At 47.0% G+C, this 20,975-nt stretch overlaps 2 protein-coding genes across 2 annotated transcripts in view; both read left to right on the forward strand.

The window, feature by feature from the left end:
* The window catches only part of LOC135811418 (uncharacterized), a 26,419-nt gene extending 20,827 nt beyond the window's left edge, over positions 1-5,592 (forward strand). Inside the window, exons 5-7 of the mRNA XM_065324656.1 lie at positions 2,508-2,686; positions 3,463-3,634; positions 4,374-5,592. Coding sequence (XP_065180728.1) covers positions 2,508-2,686; positions 3,463-3,634; positions 4,374-4,429 — 407 coding nt within the window. The 3' untranslated portion in view covers positions 4,430-5,592. The remainder of the gene's footprint in view (positions 1-2,507; positions 2,687-3,462; positions 3,635-4,373) is intronic.
* Positions 5,593-9,535: 3,943 nt separating this feature from the next.
* LOC135812458 (uncharacterized) lies at positions 9,536-20,278 on the forward strand (the record flags this gene model as incomplete). Its single annotated transcript, XM_065325817.1, is given in 5 exon segments — positions 9,536-9,861; positions 10,988-11,065; positions 11,974-12,157; positions 19,392-19,517; positions 20,150-20,278. Coding segments are annotated over 5 exon segments (751 nt in total), but the record flags the coding sequence as incomplete, so codon positions are not given.
* Positions 20,279-20,975: the final 697 nt, after the last annotated feature.

Consider the following 20,975-nt stretch of genomic DNA (forward strand, 5'->3'; position numbering starts at 1 on the left):
TCTGCACACTCCAGCTCTATTGTCGCCGCATATCGCTTTGTCAGCTTCGCATCCTTACTCCGACGCAGAGTGTACAGCGCCCTCATGCGCGCGTCCCCACTCGATCGAAGAATGTGCCATTTGATGGACTGGCACTTTTTCCACACCGTAGGAAGGTAGTGGAGGCGTAAGCCAAAGCGTTTGCGACTGCCAATAAAAAGAATGGCAGAGTTTGCGCATCGAGGTAGGCCTGACCATTTCTTCAGAAATGGTAAACACATAAAGTGCAGTTCACGTACAAAACCTTGTGTGAGTTCAAGAACCTGGAAAGACCAAGAAAGCTTGGGCACTACAAGATGGTGGTAAAGCCATAGCTTGTGGTGGTCTTGAAGCCAAGAGCCATCTACTTTTTGCATGAGAGATACAGTGAGTTGACGGATGTCTTCCCGCTGGGTCTGCTCAGAGCAATCAGCATGCAGCCTTCGCCCCAGGAACTTGAACTCTGCAGTGTCAATGAAAGCGATCTTCCTCCCTGACATCGTCAGGCAGGAATCGTAAGGTTTGTACCGGCCATCTACAAGCTTTGCTGCACTGCTTTTGCATTTGTGCGGCGCCGCTTGCATACATTGGGTCCACGAGAGAAAGTCCTCCGTGACCGCAATGAGTTTTTGACAACCTGCACTAGATTTGCTATAGAGGCCTAAGTCATCAGCAAAAGCTGTTTGGGACACTTGCAAAGGGGCAGATTTAAAATCATAGGAGAGGCAACTTAACTCAGGGGCTGCAAGTGAGTCCAGCAGAAGCTGGAAACAAATATTGAAAAGGACCGGGGACAAGGGGCACCCCTGGAAAACACCAATGTTGTAATTAAAGGTGGGAGTGTGTGGTTGTACGACGAAAGCGCAAAGACTGTCGTAGTAGGAAAAAATTAATTTCCTGAATTGCAAAGGAAGGCTGTAGTGGGTTAGAGCATACTGTATCAGATTGTGGCGCACTGAACCAAATGCATTCTTTAAATCTATCCACGCAATGCAAATTTGGCGTTTTGCCGTCTTTGCATCACGCATCGCCTCATAACAAAGTGATGTATGCTCTAAGCACCCAGCCTTTGCAGGCATAAATCCTTTCTGGTTGTCACCATCGAAGAACTTATTGCCTAGCATATGTTTCAAGAGGCGCTTTGCAACTAAGGTGAAAAAGATCTTCCCGGACGTGTTTGCTAGAGCAATCGGTCGGAATTTCGAAGGATCATCAGACACCTCCCCCTTGGCCAGGAGTGTGATACACGCTACCTGCCACTGCCTTGGAATGATCTTGCTCTCCCAAACCCGCCCAAAGATGGTGAAAAGAATGGAGAGAGAGAGAGAGAGAGAGAGAGAGAGAGAGAGAGAGAGAGAGAGAGAGAGAGAGAGAGAGAGAGAGGAGAGAGAGGGAGAGAGAGAGAGAGAGAGAGAGAGAGAGAGAGAGAGAGAGAGAGAGAGAGAGAGAGAGAGAGAGAGAGAGAGAGAGAGAGAGAGAGAGAGAGAGAGAGAGAGAGAGAGAGGAGAGAGAGAGAGAGAGAGAGAGGGACAGAGAGGGAGGGAGAGAGAGAGAGAGAGAAATAGAGAGAGAGAGAGAGAGAGAGAGAGAGAGAGAGAGAGAGAGAGATAGAGATAGGCAGAGAGACAGACATGCAGAAAGAGAGAAAGAGAGAGAGAAAGAGAAAGAGAGAGAATAAGAGAATAAGAGAGAGAGAGACATAGAGAAAGATAGACAGAGAGGCAGAGAGAGACAGACATGCAGAGAGAGAGAGAGAGAGAGAGAGAGAGAGAGAGAGAGAGAGAGAGAGAGAGAAAGAGAGAGAAAGAGAGAGAGAGAGAGAGAGAGAGAGAGAGAGAGAGAGAGAGAGAGAGAGAGAGGGAGAGAGAGAGAAAGAGAGAGAGAGACAGACAGACATACAGACAGACAGAGGGAGAGAGAGAGAGAGAGAGAGAGAGAGAGAGAGAAAGAGAGAGAAAGAGAGAGAGAGAGAGAGAGAGAGAGAGGGAGAGAGAGAGAGAAAGAGAGAGAGAGAGACAGACAGACATACAGACAGACAGAGTGAGAGAGAGAGAGACAGACAGAGAGACACAGCGACAGAAAGAGAGAGACACACAGTGAGAGACAGAGAGAGAAGGAGACGGAGACAGAGAGACACAGAGAGAAGGACAGACTGAGAGACCGACTTGCAGACACAGACCCCAAATTGACGCTGTATCCGAGTCTCACGTCCATGACTTTACTGAACGACTCTGTAAACATGATCAGACATTTTTATGAAGACCACCACAGGACCCATAGATGTGTTAACCAGAACGGGTGGTCGTTTTATCTAAACCTTGTAAACAAATGACAATCATGAATGCTGGGATTTAGTCGACATTGTCATGAAGATCAGCTGTTTATAAGGCAAAAGTCCTGGGATTCCTCCTCATCCCTCCGCAAGGCAAGACTCCACTGTACGATACTAATCCAGTCCTCTCGGTTTTTGCTCTTTTCTTCTCCTCTAGCATACGTGTATCCGATGTCGATGACATCGGCAATCATTTACGGCGTCTCCATGCTCCTGTCGGCCATCATGTTTGTGACGATGTGTATTGTAGGATGCTGCCAGTGTTATGCTTGTTCGTCTTTCTGTGGACCGTTTCCTCCCAACGGTGGTGTGTGCATGCGCACCAGTGGAACAAGGGTAAGCAGGGTGTGAATATTATAGCGTTATCGTCTTTTCGATACGAGGGGAGTTTCTTACGGTGTTCCGACTTTGCTTTGCAAGTGCACGTTTATGTGTGTGTGTGTGTGTGTGTGTGTGTGTGTGTGTGTGTGTGTGTGTGTGTGTGTGTGTGTGTGTGGTTGTGTGTGTATGTGTGTGTGTGTGTGTGTGTGTGTGTGTGTGTGTGTGTGTGTGTGTGGTGTGGTGTATGTGTGTGTGTGTGTGTGTGTGTGTGTGTGTGTGTGTGTGTGTGTGTGTGTGTGTGTGTGTGTGTGTGTGTGTGGTGTGTCTGAAAATTGGTGGCGGTCAATTCATCAGCCTTGCGAGCTGTTGAATGGTGTAATCCCAGCACAAGTTGCTATGTGGAACATAGCGTTTCGCTATCATGGCTTCCGCGATGGGCATGCCCGAGGTCTGAGGTGTGTGTGTGTGTGTGTGTACGCCTTTCTCTGTCTCCCTCCCTCTTTCTCTCACACACTCCCTCACTGTGTCTCTCTCTCTGTGTCTATCCATCTATCTGTCTTACTTATGCTTTCATCTCATCTCAATGGTTCTGTGAATTTTTATTCATCTGCACAAAATCTGCCAAAAAAACTCTACACGGACAACCTGCTTCTTAAAACATGCATGTGCTTTCATGCATAAAAGACCTGTTGTGGATGTCTCTAAACTCATTTGTTAGGCATACCTGTCTTTATAAATGTAACTTACCCTCTTTCTCTGTCTCTCTGTTTCTCTTTCCCCTATGTACGCAGACATTCACCGCTAACGCCCAACAGACTGCTCCGGTGTACACCGTAACGCCAACAATGGCCTACCCTGTATCAGCCCCAGCAGCTGCAGCGGGTACACCAGCCGGGTCAAGCACCGCAGGGCCATACCAGTATGGTGGTACCTGTGAAGCACAGAATCCAGCAGCAGCAGCAAGTACGTATCACATGGTTGAATAGGGGCGGATCCAGGGAAAACTGAACAGCTGATGCAGCATGCATATGGTTTCCACTAGTATATTTGAGAAATTAAGAGGGTTTCGGGTAGCCCCCGGAACTCCCCCCCCCCTCCCCCCCGGATCCGCACCTGTTGAATGCCAATTTGCACCCCTACTGACACATGCTCTCTGTCCTCGACTGGTATTGTTGGTAGAGACTTAGTTTTCCTCGTTTATTGTGTAATACAATGAGACCGCGATAAGAGGTATCCCCAAATGTAACAGCAAAGTGTCCACTCATATCTCGTTTATCCAGGACCAGTCACCGTCCGTAACTCCGAAAAACATACATTTTGGTGGGGAAAGGCCATCATTATGGCACATGACGTCACTATTTCCACCAAAAGTGACGAATGAGTAGTAATATTGCTACTGAAACTCGCCCAAAGGTTGCCCGGTAGACCGAAGTGCGCGTAACTTCCGGGTCCGGATAACCGAGGTATGAGTATGCTCAGTGTCCAATGTACAGCAAACACGTGCAGCAATACCATAGCCCTTGATAAATTGCGTATGATTGGGCATGTGTACATTACACCCTCAGATGCTGATGGCCAAAACGTTGGTCTGGCTATGGCCCGACCAGCTGGGCCGGTTCAGCCGGGCCTGAAATGATATTGTACGATTTGTTCTGATTCTTAATCTCTCCCTATCTTCCCCTCTTTTCTATGTCATGCGAAGGGCTTGGTGCCACGGCTCCTCCATCCTACACTGATACGATTGCAACCAAGGCATGATTCCGAGCGCCATCTGAGATGCTCGCTTTGCTGGCGATTGTTTGGAACCAGCAATGTGCCCATCCCAAAGAAGTCTTCTGTTCCTCTCTCACTGATTTAATGTTTAGAAGAATTAAAGAAATTGATATGCCTTTGTTTGTCATTCAAACCCCTGCATTGTACAGTACACACACACATGCACAGTAAAACCTGCGACCACCCAGCGGTGCAAGCAAAAGCGGTCGTTAAAGCCAGGTGGTCTTTAGAACCAGGTCCCACAGCGCCTGTGTGGAGCTGTCGGTGCATGGAGAAACGGTCGTTATTAAGAGCAGGTGGTCGCTAAACACGGAGGTCGCTTGCACCAGGTTTTACTGTAGCAACAACAGTATGGTAACACTGCCTCAAGGCTACACTCAAGGGTGATCACCACATACATGTACGTTTAGATATTGTAATTTCACTAAATTTCGGTGTACTTTTATTTTCGGTACTTTCGGTGCATCTATTTCATACCTAAATGTTCAATACGCCGAACAAACCCTAACACACATAATCCAATAGGGAACTGCTTCTCTGTACCGAACATTTCTGTTCACCTAACCTGGCCTTTTGCTCTCATACCGAAAATATTGAGCACTGAAAATTTCTGAAGTTAGAGTAATCATATTGATGACGTACATACTTCGAAGTACATATAGAGTAAATCGTGCTCATTACGTACATCTAGATTGCTCACAACTCATATACATGTACATGTACGTGTACATGTGTCCCTTCCATTTTGGTACATGTTTTCTAATAGGCAAGGATTTACCGATATTTCCGTTTCAAATCAATCTATTATCTTATTATATTAGTGGCGTAACTCAGAAGGATTTCCTGGAATCAACTTTCTTTCGTGGAGAGATATTTGAACAATATTATTATCGAATTCACGTGGTATGTTCATTGTACAGCTATTGGTGAAAAGAGGTGTGCCCCGTGTGGTTATCAGCTTTTCTATTTTTATGACGAGGCTTTTTTCTTTCTATTTTTTAGTTGAGTGATTATACATGTGAGTAACGTGCGCCACAATGCGAGATCTTACATGTCCACCCTAATTTTTCCCAATCACCTTGCCAGAGTGTACTAAGATGAAATCACCAATATTATGCTGCTTGTGTTCGAGTTACAATGCACATGAATCTTGTCTGTTTACGGATGCGATTATACTTTGCCGCGGGCGGTATTTCACGAGTGACCGCATTTTCAAGAGTACGCGCGTACTAAAAGGTGTACAAAATCAATAGAAAGTGCGCAATTTCGCCACTTTTATATACTCTAAATCAATAAAATTTCGCAGGCAGGCATAGTGGGATGGTCTAAGACCTTGATTGAGAAACAGAGGGTACCAGGTTCAAGTCCTGCTTGGAAGGGGAAGGAATTTTTCCAGCCGTGCTGCGACCCACAGTTAATTGGGAACTCGTGGCCTGGCACGAGGGTAACATGGATGCAGCTAATGGGATTTCGGTCTTTGACCACTTGGTGGTGGGTCTGATCTACTCACCTCCCACCGTTTAGGCGCTGCATCTGCGCCTTTGATCCTAGAGGGTGGTGGCCTTCCCACGGCGGATGCGGAAAACTCGGCTTCCAGCCGAGTCTCACGCGAACCGTGAAATTTAATTTTTTTTTAAATAAAATTTCGCTGGTGATTTAATTTCGCTGATTTCGCCGGTCAATGCCAATCGGCCAAAATTAATCGCTGGCCAAAATTTGTCACAATCTAGTACACTGACCTTTGTACTACTACTAGTACGTACGTGCGCGCGCACAAAACATAATTACATTGATCATTTTTTGGACTCCTTGCACGCGCACGGCGAAAGTTTATTGGTGGCGAAAAGTCTTTTTTGGAGATCGGCGAAAGCTTTTCACCGGCGAAAATTTGTTGATTTGCAGTACCCTATAAATATACTAGTACTCATTCTTCTGTAAGTTTGAGCACTCTGGCAAGGTACGTTCGGGTCTGGTTTAAATCTGGCTTTGGAAAATTTATTTTTCATTGCTACCAGGTTCGGCCTCATTTCCTCTGTGCTGCGCTGATGAGTCCACAAAGGACGAAACAGTTCTGTTCGCAGATTGAGTAAATATACTCATTCCAATTTTATTTTGTTTTGCCCGTACAAGAGGCCTCTCACTTGGTGAAAAAAATCAATGGAACTGACGGTTTGTCCTCACACTTTACAGGTGTCGGGAAAGACAGATTTGACTGTAATTGTACACGTGTCTAATCTGCTTATGGATTCGTGTTGTGTGTGTGTGTGGGGGGGGGGGAGTCTCTCGTGCATGTTTGAAACATACACAACTGTTTCCCTAGCTTATCATTATTTTTAAAATTCACAAGTCATGGTCGTGGCCAGGTTGCCAACACGTATACGCGTACCTCGACCGGATCACAACCCCGAAATACGCGCGCGACAGTGCTTGCTCCGAGACAAGAAGTGAATGAATGACACACGGGGCGCGGTGCAACCCATGCCGGTGAACACTGATATGTGTGAACTGTCGCAGGCGGAAAACTTGATTCACGCGATTGAATTTCATGGCACTGTATTTCACTTGACGAGAAGGCACGAAAACTGCTTACTAGTAACGACATTCTTGACTTGCGCCCTTTGAGTCCCAATGATGGCGGTGAATAGCTCGAAATTAGTACTTTTTCTTGTCGCTATAACTACAAGCTATGACCGTACACAATGGTACACGTCTCCACGAAGAAGTAGTCCTTATGTTTTTCTGATAGGCTTTTTAAAATGTTGACCGAGTACTGGTCGGTGTAGGAAACCGGAGGGGAGGAGGATTTCCCCAAATCGGCCCGTTTTTTCGCATATTCGGCTTTTCGCTCGGCTCAATAATACATGTACATCAGATTCGGCTGCAAAATCGACTGCAAAATTGGAATATAATGGAAAATCGGCTAGAAGAATTGTTGGCATATTGGGTGAGATATTGGAAGATTTGGTAGATTTTCGGCAATTCTCAAATGAACCCTCCAAAATCGGCGAAAACCTTAGCGAGTTTTTGACAAGTCTCTTTTTCGGCGAATGTTTTGGCCGGCCGATTTGGGGATTTTACTAGTAACGATCTTCCTAAAATGGCTAATGTTTGTCACAGTCACATGACCTCAACGCACTACAGTCCGTTTCAAAAAGATTTACAACCCTGGCGATCGCCCGCGGAGTTTGGCGTCTTACCGTATAAGCACTCGAGCGCTGCCTGGAAAAACTCACTGTGAACTCGAAGAAATATTCCGCGCGAAAGCAGGAAAAATGACAACTCACTCACGTTGACACAGACGTACGTCTGGTTTACAACAAACGAGTTCCTCCTCGTATCGATAATGGAGTCAGAGAGGACATGTCGAAACGAAAGTGTTGTAAATGTTGACGAGCGGCATGTGTCCCAATCCGTTTTGTGACCAAAATAGTTTCTTTGAGCTGCGATGCAATTTACTCACCGTGTGACGAAAACGACATCGACACGGACTCATTCCCAAGGCCATGACTTGGCAAAGCTATCCGTGTGACTTCGACGACATTTTGAGAAAAACTGACGCTTGTGAACGCTGATAGAAGACGGCGTTGACTGCTATTAAAATTCAAATAAATTGGCGATCTTGAAATACTAAAAATAAATCTCAAAAAGCTACAGCGCGATGACTTCCATATTCACTCACACCATTGCAGTGTTGTGGGTGTGTTCACATGGCGTGAGCCAGTCAAGTGTCAGTCAGTTCGGCAGGAAGCGCGACCTCCAACAACAAGTCGTTTGGTGCAGCCATCTTCTTTGTCTTGTACCAGCTTGATCACCAAAACAATGAAAAAAAAGTTTGACTTGAGGATAGGTTGGGATTTGAACTCACAACTTCATGGTCAGCAGACAGCATTCATAACCACAAGGCCAAAAAGGAAAGGATAAATCGTGGGTTTTGATAAAAAATCGATACTGGCTTCCTGGGCAAATTGTAAACCATGGGAAAAGGCCGGAAACCTGGCCGAAATTCTAACTCCTTAACGGTTGGTCCAATTGTTCCGAAACCTTCACAGAACAATTTGCCGTGTCCTAACAAGCCATTCTATGTACTTTGTTGTCCAAATTTCCCTTATCTTCATACTTTTTAAGACCCAAACCTGATTGTAAATCTTTTTGAAACAGACTATAGTACTACAAGTACTGAAGTAGAGAGCTATACGTATTATAGAGCGGTCATGCTTGCAGCAACATCATTCGTTCCTAAACGCACATTGCAACAATATTGGTAGATTTTCGGCGATTCTCAAAGGAACCCTCCAAAATCGGCGAAAAGCTTAGCGATTTTTCGATATGACTGTCTCGTTTTCGGCGAATTTCTCGGCCGGCCGATTTGGGGAACGCCTAGAGGCGAGTATTGCATCATGCAAGGCGGACACGAGGTTTTTAGTTTTTACCTAGCCAGTCTTTCCCTGAGTATCGCTACTAATTTCGTCATAGATTTACGTCATACGTCGAGGCAAGCATTCATGATTCAATGCTGGATAACAGAATTATCACGACAACTTGCTAATCGCTAAAAGAGATGTCAAATATCAGCATTGTTGTGGACAGAAATACAGCCCATCCACATCCAAACACAACACTGCTGTCTGCGACAGGCACCGTCTGTGTGATTCTACTAGCACGACCGAATTGGATTATGTGCTGGGATGCCAGATTTTCGTTTGATCATATTGCTATCCTCTTCGCAGAGATACATGTAGCAACATGGTAACAGGCCGCACCACAAAGTCAAACACCACACGGAGTCAGAAATCCAGCCCCATGGGAATTGAAGATGCCAGGCATGTGCGCCACTGGTCATTTTACTAGTAGTACCGTAACTGTCGACGCTGACCACAGCCAAGTATCCGTCACACGAAAGTGAGGCCACGATGTGACTGCAGCGAAAGCAATTCGACGAGTCTCGCCCGCCAACGACAAACGCTACCTGCCTTGACTCGAGTCGGCAGCTGGATGTCACAAGCCAACCACGGACATGATTGTATGTCTATATTTACCGTGTTGACCGGCTCAGCGGTCAAAAGCTCATACTCACGATCACGCAAGCTGACTTTTGTTTTCCGTTTTGTTCGCGTGTTCCGTGGCCAGCGACTGTGATTTGAGGATAACTGTTTTAGAAGCGTCTTTGCGTTCGGGTGCTAGGGATGGCTAGCTCACCTTCGTACAATCCGTTGCCGACCACAGAAGCACTCGAATGGCCAGCGGGCCTGCGACCTAGCGGTTTGAAATATTTGCAGCGGATGTCCGTGTTACTCCTTGCCCTGTCGACGGTCAACCTTGGTCTACAGGTGTACGTCATAGTGCCCGGCGTGTCGTCGTCAGGAGGCCACGGTGCATCGCTGAAAATTCCCTCTCAGGCCCTGTGGGCTTCCGCCGTGGTAAGTCTCCATAAGTGATTCACTGCTAATGATTGTAAACCTAAAATTCATGTCCATCGCCGGCATGTGCCGGTCGCCGTGTTGTACAAGTGCTGGAATTTGGAAAAGAAAGCATTTTGCTACAAACTTGAAAACTGCGGCTGCTCTATCTGGGTGTGGGAAAACTCGGTCTGAGAAATGATTGTGCTTGAAGTCGTGCTTGCGTGTCGCAAATACGTGAATTTCAACTGCCTTGTTTTCGCCAGTCAGGCTGTGCATGGATCCAACCAGTCAAACGTGATATTACACCAATGTTCCTGTGTCAGTCATTAAAAGTCCAAAGTCCAGTATGTAGTTGAATGCAGAGAGTCTGCGGCGCTGCTCTCGAGTGACCCAGGGAACAGGCGGAGAACAATGTGCACAAAGTAGACGCAAAAACAGTGAATTTTCCGTACCATAGTTATGCGCTTTTGGGGAGCACGGTTGCTTGCTTAACTTGGAAGCTACCAGCAAACAGGAACTGCTGTGGTATGACGACCAGTGGCGGTGATCCTGTGACTGCATCTACCCAGTGAGCTGTCCTAGGTAAGAGCATCCAGGTACAGTCAACTTTGCGTATCACGACGCTCGGCGGGGCATCAGAAAAGAATCCTTTTTCGCGAAATGTGCTTATACCCGAAGTCTCATTATAATTATGCATATACGGTCAGATGGGATTTTGCTCTTTGGCATGGAAGTTCTGTCGTTTTTCGCGAATTGTCGTTATATCTGCAGTCGTTATTAGCGAAGTACTTAAGTTGACTGTAGTCCACTATGACTTTTATGGTTATGTATCTATCATTCGGATCTTCCCAAGTTGTACATTGTACTGTTGAGATACCAAAGTCAAATAAATCAATATCAAATACCAATGCCATGACACCTGAGGTCCTAGCAAGTCCGTACGCACCTGTGTGATGTGCCTCTGCCGACTCGTCAACTTGAATCTGCCTGTTGCTGACCAAGGTTGCAACAAATCCATCCTATAATGTATGAGGAAGATTGCCATCTTCACATGCGAGCGACGTGATGCGTTGGAAAGCGTGCGATGCCAAAGGTGCAGTAGTGTCTTGTCACCACTTCTGGCATTTACCTCTATTTCCTGCAGGCGTTCTCCACGTCTTTGTACATAGTGGCGTTATCATCGTTCTGTTGTCGAGGTGGAAAGAGGAGCACTAAACTGCATGTGAGTAAGACCGTGACCTGTCTATGCATCTATAAGATCTTTTTTAAAGAGAATAATACAATGGGATATATGCATAAATTTCCCGCCATGGCTAGACGGGCGCTGATTGGCTGAAAACAGGCCCTCCGTACCGTACCATGGTAAACATCCCCACTGCTTGGCCACCTGTAGGCTTTCCCCAAATCGGCCCGTTTTTCGCCTATTCGGCTTCTCGCTCGGCTCCAAAATCCATCAGATTCCGCTGCAAAATCAGCTTATTGTTTGAAAATCGGCTGCAAAATTGGAATGTTTTGGAAAATCAGCTGAATAAATTGTTTGCATATTGGTTTCAAAATTGGTGAGATATTGGAAGATTTGGTAGATTTTCGGCGATTCTCAAAGCAGCCCTCCAAAATCAGCGAAAAGCTTAGCGATTTTTCGATAAGTCTCGTTTTCGGCGATTTTTGGGCGGCCGATTTGGAGATTTTACTTGTAAAGATCTTCCTAATGGCCAACAACAGTAATGTTTATTTGAGAGGTCAAAGAACACGATCTACACGACCTCAACGCACTAGTACCACAAGTAAGGAAGTAGAGAGCTCGAGCGGTCATGTTTGCAGCAACATCATTCGTTCGTAAACGCACTTTGCAACAACATTTGGTAGATGTTCGGCGATTCTTGAAGGAACCGTCCAAAATCGGCGACAAGCTTAGCGATTTTTTGATAAGTCTTGTTTTTGGCGATTTTTTTGGTGGGCCGATTTGGGGAAAGCCTAGCCACCTGTCCAAGACTAAAGTTATTTCCACGACTTCCTTTATCTTATAAGAGTCGTGGCATTCTTACGGATGCAGAAAGCTCAGTTTAACTAAGTAAAACGCGACCTATGAATTTTTCCAAACTCTGTGCTTGGCATCTTCCTTATTTGCAGTTAATGCTCTCTGGCATCGCCCTGTTTTTAACGTTTGTGGTCTTGGTCGGTGGTGTGGTTATCAGTAGCGCTACGACGAGAAATCTTCAAACCGCCAAGAGCGCTTCCAGTCATGCCTGCGTCTACTACGACAAGACGGGGATCACGGGCAAGAGTTGGGTCCATCTGCCTTTTGGATGTTCAGGTAGGGTTACGTAGGCATTTACCTGTCCATTGTCGGAATTGTCAGCCATAGTAACCCTTCTTGGGCCATGGAAGCTAAGTGCATGTTCATTGTACAGGTCCACTTGGTGAAATCCGACCCGGAGTGCACATTTGGCGCCTTCAATTTGCCCAGGCCTCGACACCCTGGCACTTGACACCCTGACCAGGCAGGCACAGTGGGTTGGTCAAAGACCATGATTGAGATACGAGAGGTACCTGGTTCAAGTCCTGCCAGGGAGCGGTTTTTCCAGCCGTGCTGCTACTCACAGTCAACTGGGAACTTGTGGCCAGGCACAAGAGGTACATGGATGCAGCTAACGGGGTCGTTCTCGGCACTTGTGCCAGTGGTTGTGAGACTTATCCACTCACCCCCACCGTTAGGTGCTGCATCTGCCGCTAGGGTTTACCGGGTGTTAGCGGCCGTCGTGAGTTCCCTTCGGGAACGGACACGATAATTTACTTGACACCCTGGAAGTGGCACAAATGCGGCTGACCGTACATACTAATAGACTAGTAATAGTACAGTCAACTTTGCTAATAAACGACTGCGGATACATGTATAAGGACAATTCACGAATAATGACAGAATTTCCATGCCCAGAGTAAAGTCCCAACTAAGTGTAATACATTATCACGAGACTTGGGGTATACGGACACTTCGCGAATAGGGACACTTTTCTGATGCCCTGCCGAGTGTCGTTATACGCAAAGCTGACTGTATGTACAAATATAATCGGATGTAATCAAGACTTGTGCAGGGCACCAGTTTTGCACGTTGGATCGGATTTCAGGAAGTGCAACCGTAGTATTCCAGTATCATTACTATACAGTGGGGCGCTTAAAGTGGACTATGGAAGAGAGCCAATCCTGCTAGTCCTAAAATTCCGAACTGCTATTGTAACCATCCTCTGCTACCAATAAATGTTCCGATGAAGAACTGAGACCCCGAGTTCTCCGATAGTGAGAGACCCGCTCTGGTACACAATGCTCTCCATTTGTGAGAGACTCACTTCTTCCGCCCAATGCTTGGACACTAAAAGTAATGACTGTTCTCTTTCTGTTCACCCAGAAGTCCGCATTATGCTTGAACATACACAAGAATAATACCCTCGCCGGGCAAGCTCGTAATCAGGCATGCGTAACAGCACTAGCAGGCAGCTGCAAGCAATGCTAGCACGGTAGTCTACAGTACAATGCAGTGGTACATGAACTACATGAAATAAAAGGATGAATCACCACCGATATGACAGCCAGAGTCCTGTGGTCTCATCTGACCACAACACAGCGTACAATGAGACACGGCCTATGGCACTCAATGCATAAAGATTGAAACATGACACTATTCAAAGCATCCTTCTGAACAGCTATTCTATGGAACTGTTTACCCCCAGTCTAACATCGGAAGCCTCGCTCTATAAGTTCAAAGCTGCCCTCAGGAAATTTGCAGCTGACCATGCTTATGCAATCAACGGAATTCCGCCACCTTGCAGTTGATTTTCCCCATTTCTCTCCTCATCAATCCATACTCTTGTCTTTGTACATACATCTACATCTACTGTTCTTTCAATCAAATGAACTCCTCGATTGGCACATTGCCTTTGGGTCATTACATAATAATAATAAAAGCATACTGTATTCTTTATTTTCAACTCGGATGGTGAGCCAATTAAATTATGGTGAAAAAGGAGAAGGACAAAATGTCCTTGTCAGTTTTGTGCCATTTTATCGCACTCGCTGAATGTATAAGATCTGGTTACGTTGGTGGACAGTTAGTCATAACTCGTGACATTTTGTCCTTCTCCTTTTTCACCAGAATTCTTTATTTTATTATTCTATGTTTTTTACTTGTACTTTTTTCTCCAGTCCAAAACAACAAGAGTCCAGACTCAACCCACACACAGCAACAAAAAGCCGCGAAGTCCGTTTCTCGCGTAGTAGTACGTATCACGATGTACTACTATGATGGATGTCTGGGGTGGCCAAGGAATGCCACAGCCACAGCGCGTGTGTAGACCTGGACACTATATCTCTCCCAAGCAGAGATGAAAGAAAAAAACGTAGGGTGAAAACTGAAAACATGAGGAATGGATAAAAACTGACTTGATGTCAGGCTGTCCCTCTCCCTATGCTACATATCGAAAAGGCGGAGCAGGTAAACAGTCACACAAAGGATAAATGGAAAAATCCCCCCAGTCTAAGATTCATGGTGGACATGACGCACGCCTACATCAGGCGGCAAAAAATGTTTTTCTGGGCCGCCTTGGCCGAGCGCGTTGGCTGCCGACGCCGCCGGTCGGGCAGTGGTGATGTTGTCAATGGCGTTGGGGTAGGGAATGGAGGCTCGGGCGAAGGAGGATGGATCATGACAGCGGGAGCCGGCTTACTAAATGACACATACCTAGAGACCCGCTGGCCTGTGACTGGATGGGTGATGATCACGGTGGAGCTCGTCATCTCATCCACAGTCCATGGGTTAGGGCCCCAGATCGAGTTGAGCTTGTTGTGCTGCCATTCATTCTTGCGCAGAACTTGGTGACCCGGCTTGAAGGTGATGGTCGAAACCGGTTGTGCACTGCGATATTGGTTCACTATTTCACATTGGCGGTCACGGAACGCATGCTGCTTGTTCGCCGTGATGGTCGCATCTGGTGTTGGGGCCATGCACAGGCTGGGGAGGGTGTCCCGGATGCTGCGGCCGAACATGGTGGTAGCAGGAGGCAGGCCTGTGGCGGAGTGGGAAGTGGCGCGCTATGCGAATAGCCACTCGTCAAGTGCAGCATGCAAATCTTGGCGGTCCAGTTGGGCAGTGCTGAGGACCTTGCCGATCGTTCGGTTCATCCGCTCCACTGCACCGTTGGCTTGGGGCCAGCGGGGAGGTGTGGAACGGTGAGCGATTCCCGTCTGGCCAAGGAAGCGGTTGACCTCAGACGAGCGGAACTGGGGGCCGCTGTCAGACAACCTTTTTTCTGGCAGGCCGAAAACGGCAAAGACACTGCGGAGAACTGAGAGGACGCTAGCCGTAGCGGGACCATACAGGTCGGCAAACACCTGTTGCCATGCCACCCTCGATTGTGGAGCTGGGGTGGATTCCGGCCAGTATGGGCCAGTTGGTGTCTTTGCCTGATAGGAGAGGCATTGGCGGCAGAAGGACGTCATGCCAGGCAACCAGACTTTCGCGTAGAGTCGTTTCTTGGTCCGTGTTATGCCCTGGTGCGGAGTGGGCCAGCTGAAGTGTATGTTCTCGGAGAAACAGTGGTATCACCAGACGATACTCCTTGAGCAGGAGAGCATCGGCGGCGGATAGTTCGTGCCCCTGTGTGCAGAACAGGCAGATGTCCACTGCCCTGTCATCCCGCATGCACGGCTGCAGTGACAGCAGCCCGGTCAGGAGCATGGAGTCTGCTCGAGTGGCGGGTTGGATGTCAGACAAGAGGAGGGCGCTGGCAGCAGAGGACTACGCGATGGTATTGATATAGGCAGTGTCCTCATCCTCACCAACATTTGGCAGGGAAGGATGTGGCTGAGGGTCACGGCACAAGACGTCTGCTGGGTTGGTAGGGGCCAGGTTCATACACCAGCTGGAAGTGGAGGTCTTAGACCTAAATGGCCATCATTATCCGTTCAATGCGGGGCGGAGGTCGTGAAGATGGGTTAAGCAGCTGTAGAAGGAGCTTGTGGTCTGTGTGGACCGTGAAGCCGGGGTCGCCGCTGAGGAAATCGGAGAGGCGCAAACAGCCCTATTTCACGCAGAGGGCTTCGCTTTTCGTTAGTGCTGCTCAGTGGGGGTCAGGCTGTGGCTAGCAAAGTAGTTGGTGTGCATGAATAGATCCCGGCCTCATATGAGAGAGCTTCGTCAGATTCGAGGCCATCGTTTTCCAGCAATTTTCGCCGAAGGGAGTCGGACTTCCAGCTTATGATCAGCTGGTCCAAGACAGCCAATTTCTCCGCCGCAGAATCCGGGAAGCCACTGCATTTCACGTGGTCGCCCAATCGACAACAGAAACCCTCCATAGTCTCGTTCGGCTGCTGGCAAAGCTGACGGAAATTGTACCTGAAGAGAGTTTTGTTTTGGTGTTTATCGAACTCGTCCTGCAACACTTTGGCGATGTCGTCGAATGTTGTCCCTGTGTTGCTGAGAGTGGGCATGAGTTGCTGGAAATCATCTCCTCCCATGTACTGGAGTAGCCCACACTGTTGGTGGGCATCGCTGATGTTGGACGCACCGAGGTAGACCTTGAAACTCTGTTTCCAGGCGGGCCAGCGTGTTGGCCGCATCGTAGAGGCAGACAAAAATTGAAAAAGGTCCAGGGGGCCGAATGGCGGGTGGTCGGTCACCCTGCTTGCAGCGCCAATGTAATACTGTATAGCAGGAAATTTTCGGACAGAATGTATTTTCGTACGATTTCGTACACGGCCTCTTTTGTACTAAAATTAATTCCGTACTAAAATTTGTTCTCGTAAAATTATGTACACTTTACATGCATACTCCTTGCGAACACGTGTATTTGGCATGCAGCACTGCACGAAAATATAATCCGTTTGAAAGGTTGAAATTCGGCTTTGTCCAAAAATATTTCCGTCCAAATATTTCCTTCTATACAGTATTCTTAATTCCCGTAGCTATGCAAAAGACGGTACAGTCAACTTGGCTAATAACGACTGCGGGTATAACGACAATTCGCGAATAACGACAGAATTTCCATGCCCAGAGCAAAGTCCCATCCCACTATAATACATATATTGAGACTTCGGGTATAAGGACACTTCGCGAATAAGGACACCTTTTTGATGCCCCGCCGAGTGTCGTTATAATCGAAGTTGACTGTACTTCAGTAACGTCTGGCGCTAGCCAGGGTCCACACAGCTTTAATTTATCTGTCCCGTACCGTACCATCAAAGACATCAGTACGGCGTTGTACGGTATAAAGATGTCGTACAGCATGTCATGCAACAGTACGATGAAATTGTGGGAGAAACCAGCGACCGCTTGGGTACAATGAACATTACAACAGTCTTATTGTGAGTGAGAGTCAGGCCAAGTTTCTGAAGATCAGTAGCGAGTGCTATTGGTGTACTAGCTGTGCTAGTACTCTGTGCTAGTACTTGTAAGCAACAATCCAAACTAGCGCACACACTGCACTGCATTGCTTTGTACTGCATTCAAGACTGACGTCATGCAGCTCTACTTTGAGCTAACAGCAGCTCTACTTTGAGCTAACACCAGCTCTACCTTGAGCTAAAAGCAGCTCTACTTTGAGCTAACAGCAGCTCTACTTTGAGCTAATCGCAGCTCTACTTTGAGCTAACAGCAGCTCTACTTTGAGCTAACCGCAGCTCTACTTTGAGCTAACCGCAGCTCTACTTGGAGCTAACAGCAGCTCTACTTTCAGCTAACCGCAGTTCTACTTTGAGCTAACACCAGCTCTGCTCTGAGCTACCAGCAGCTCTGCTATGAGCTAACTGCAGCTCTGCTCTGAGCTAACACCAGCTCTACTTTGAGCTTCAAACCAGTTGTTTCGAAACCAGCACTCCTCAATCCAAAGATGCCTCTTTGTTGACTTGTTTGTGTGAGGGATGGGGCTAACCCGAGGATTATGTTAGCATTACAAAAGCATAGACAGGATGCGTATTATAGGAGACCCAAGGTGCTGAAGATCAGTAGTCATCGCTGATGATGTGCAGAAAAACTTAATCCGCAGCCTCTTTTGCCGTCGGACAGGATGCGTATTATAGGAGACTGTAAAGTTATGTAATGTGCTCCACAGGCCACCTGCATTCAGCCGGCTGCAACAGTTAAGCACAAGCACACTATCAAGGCAAGGACATTATTGTATTGTATCGTATTGTATGGAGTATAATTTACCTCATTGGCTCAGCAGGTCAATGTATTACATGTACTGCAAAAAGGCCAGAAAATCCGATTATGTGGGGCAGTTCTAATAACATGCATGATGAGCTACTTGTAGGCAAAAAAAGCGTAGCGTAGAGCCCTGAGCTTCCAAGCTCTCTCAATTCCCCAGTCCAAATCAACAAGAGCCAAGACTCAACTCATGCACAGCAACTAAAAGCCGCGAAATCCGTTTCAAGCACGCGGGCGGGAAACGGCACATGCTAGATGCATAACATAACACGATGTACTACTATCATGAATGTCTGGGGTGGCCAAGGAGTGCCACAGACACAGCGCGTATGTACAGACGTGGCCACTTCACATACCTAAATTCCTTCCTTTAAGTTCCTGACACAACACCCTCAACATATGTCTGCCCCCCAGAGCACTGCCATTACGGGGCTGCCAAGTTGTTGCAAAGATAATTGGGAACTAGTTCTGACCGAAAAGTGACAATATTCTGAAAAAAAGAGTCAGTTGTTAGCCTGTTGTGTAATTCTGTGATCCGGTCTCTTTTGTACTCTTGACCATATTCAATGAAGTATCTGTGCGTGTGTGTGTGTGTGTGCTTGTGTGTGTGTGTGTGTGTGTGTGTGTGTGTGTGTGTGTGTGTGTGTGTGTGTGTGTGTGTGTGTTGGCCCTGGGTTCCCAGTACCCAGTTGCCGAGGCTGGTTGGTAGAATAACTCCAATTTCACTTCAAGGTGCCAGTGCATCTAGTGTCTGCTTTTATCAAAGCAGCGTGCTGTCTATACTGCTTACCCCAGCAAGTGTAGGGTGCATAGGTGGCTGTCTTCGCCGTCCTATTCCGATGTACTCCGTGTGGTGTAGACCAGGTGTGCATTGGGGGGGGGGGGGGGGGTCAATTCACATGGCTTCGCCAGTTGTGTGGATTAGACAGTTACCTGGCGCTTGTCTTGATCTGTTTCAATCAGAATCAGATCCGCCATCGTTGCTATAAAGAGAAAATCTGTGGGTGCACATCCAGTGCATTTGCAGATTTGCGTGCTTCTCTTGTGACGGGCGTATGCATGGTACATGGTGTATGTGTGTGTGTGTGTGTGTGTGTGTGTGTGTGTGTGTGTGTGTGTGTGTGTGTGTGTGTGTGTGTGTGTGTGTGTGTGTGTGTGTGTGTGTGTGCATGTACTGGTGGTGGTGAATTCGTCAGCCTGGGAAACTGGTAAATGATGTGATCCCAGCACAAGTTGTTGTCTCTAACATAGCTGTTCGCCATCATAGCTTCTGCGATGGGCATATCTGAGTCTGAGTGTGTGTGTGTGTGTGTGTGTGTATGTGTGTGCATGTGTTCTGTCTATCTGTCTACAGCCTGTACTCCAGTGTATTCATGGTCGGCACGTGAGCCGAACATGTGCTGCTGCTGCTATGGGAGCTCCCACGGCGGTCGAGATATCATGCCATTCTATGGGGTCGACAATTGTCATGACATCTTCGGTACGTACATTAGTTCAGGATTACCGAGGCATGACTCATCATGAAAATTTCGGTGCACAACTTGTGTTCCATGACATATAGATATATACTGTAAAACATGCTATTTTCGGTGTAACTTTGATTTCGGTAAAAAAATAAACAAGAGGCCCCCTAAATTTTATATTCCACCTAAAAGCCTCTACAGTATGCACTCTTTGTGATGGGAAAGCTGGTCACCTAATTCTACATTACACCTGAAACCTGTCAGGTCCCTGGCACCGAATTTATAATAGAACTAAAATTTCCCGTTTCACAGCATTTCTAGACTACAAGGGTGAAATTCGGAGTTACGACAAGATCGTCATCCTTTCTTTTTCTCGTGTTGTGAAACTATTTTTTTATGGTTGGACTACCTTTGATTAAGAAAGTGGACTATCTTCAAGTGCGCCTAAATCATACTTCAAAATAGCCCAAACCTTAAAATATGTATCCACCAGCTCTGACTGTATCAAAACAAAGAGGCTAATAGCTTCTTCCGGAATCATTTTCACTATTGTTTTTGCGCCTATCTGAGATTCTATTTCATCGTTATCATGAACATATTACCCCAGTGTAGGACTGCTTCCCGTGTTCCTGTGTTTCACCTTTCGTAGAGTACGTACTTCCCGTGTCCATGGGATCAGCGGTAATTCACGGCATCTCCACGGTGCTTTCGCTCGTCATGTTCGTAACGGCGTGTGTGGTTGGCTGTTCGTGCACTGGCTGCTCCACACTGTGCGGACAGTTTTCCGAGGACGATGATGCTGCAGCCGGACGAGCCGGTCAACCAAGGGTATGTTATGTGCGAAGTTTAGATGATAAACGCACACGCTTTTCCTGCAGTTGAATACAGCGGAACTCGGATATGGCGCACCCCATGAGGATGTAAGAAAGTGTACTCAGTATCCGAGGTACTTATAAACTATTCATAGATATAGAGGAACTCGGATAAGGCATGCACCCTTGGGGAACAGTAAATTTGTGCGTAGAATCCAAGGTACCTATTATCCATAGGTTCGGTGGAACTCGGATAAAGCGTAACGGCATGGGACACATTGATGTGTACTTTTAAACATCCAAACCTATTTCGATACAGAGCACCACACCCACGCACTGGACAAAGTCCTTACTACACGAGTGTATGTCGCATCAGGTTACCTACTAGATCAGTTCCGGCATTGTCCGCTGAACACTGTGATAAGGCATGCACCCTTGGGGAACAGGAAAGTGTGCTGAGTATCCTAGGTACGTAATTATTGTCCATGCAGACTTTCATGCCGTGGAATGCCTCAGTACTCCTCGTCAGTTTTGTGCTAGATTGTGCACATCTGACTGTTCAAAATCTGGTTTAGTTGGTGGACTCGATCGCAGAACTTCTGCCCACATTTTCCCATGTTACAGACTGTTATCATATCTTCTTACTACGTACACAATGTACAC

This window comes from Sycon ciliatum, chromosome 3 (genome assembly GCF_964019385.1).
Source record: "Sycon ciliatum chromosome 3, ocSycCili1.1, whole genome shotgun sequence".
Classification (NCBI taxonomy): domain Eukaryota; kingdom Metazoa; phylum Porifera; class Calcarea; order Leucosolenida; family Sycettidae; genus Sycon; species Sycon ciliatum.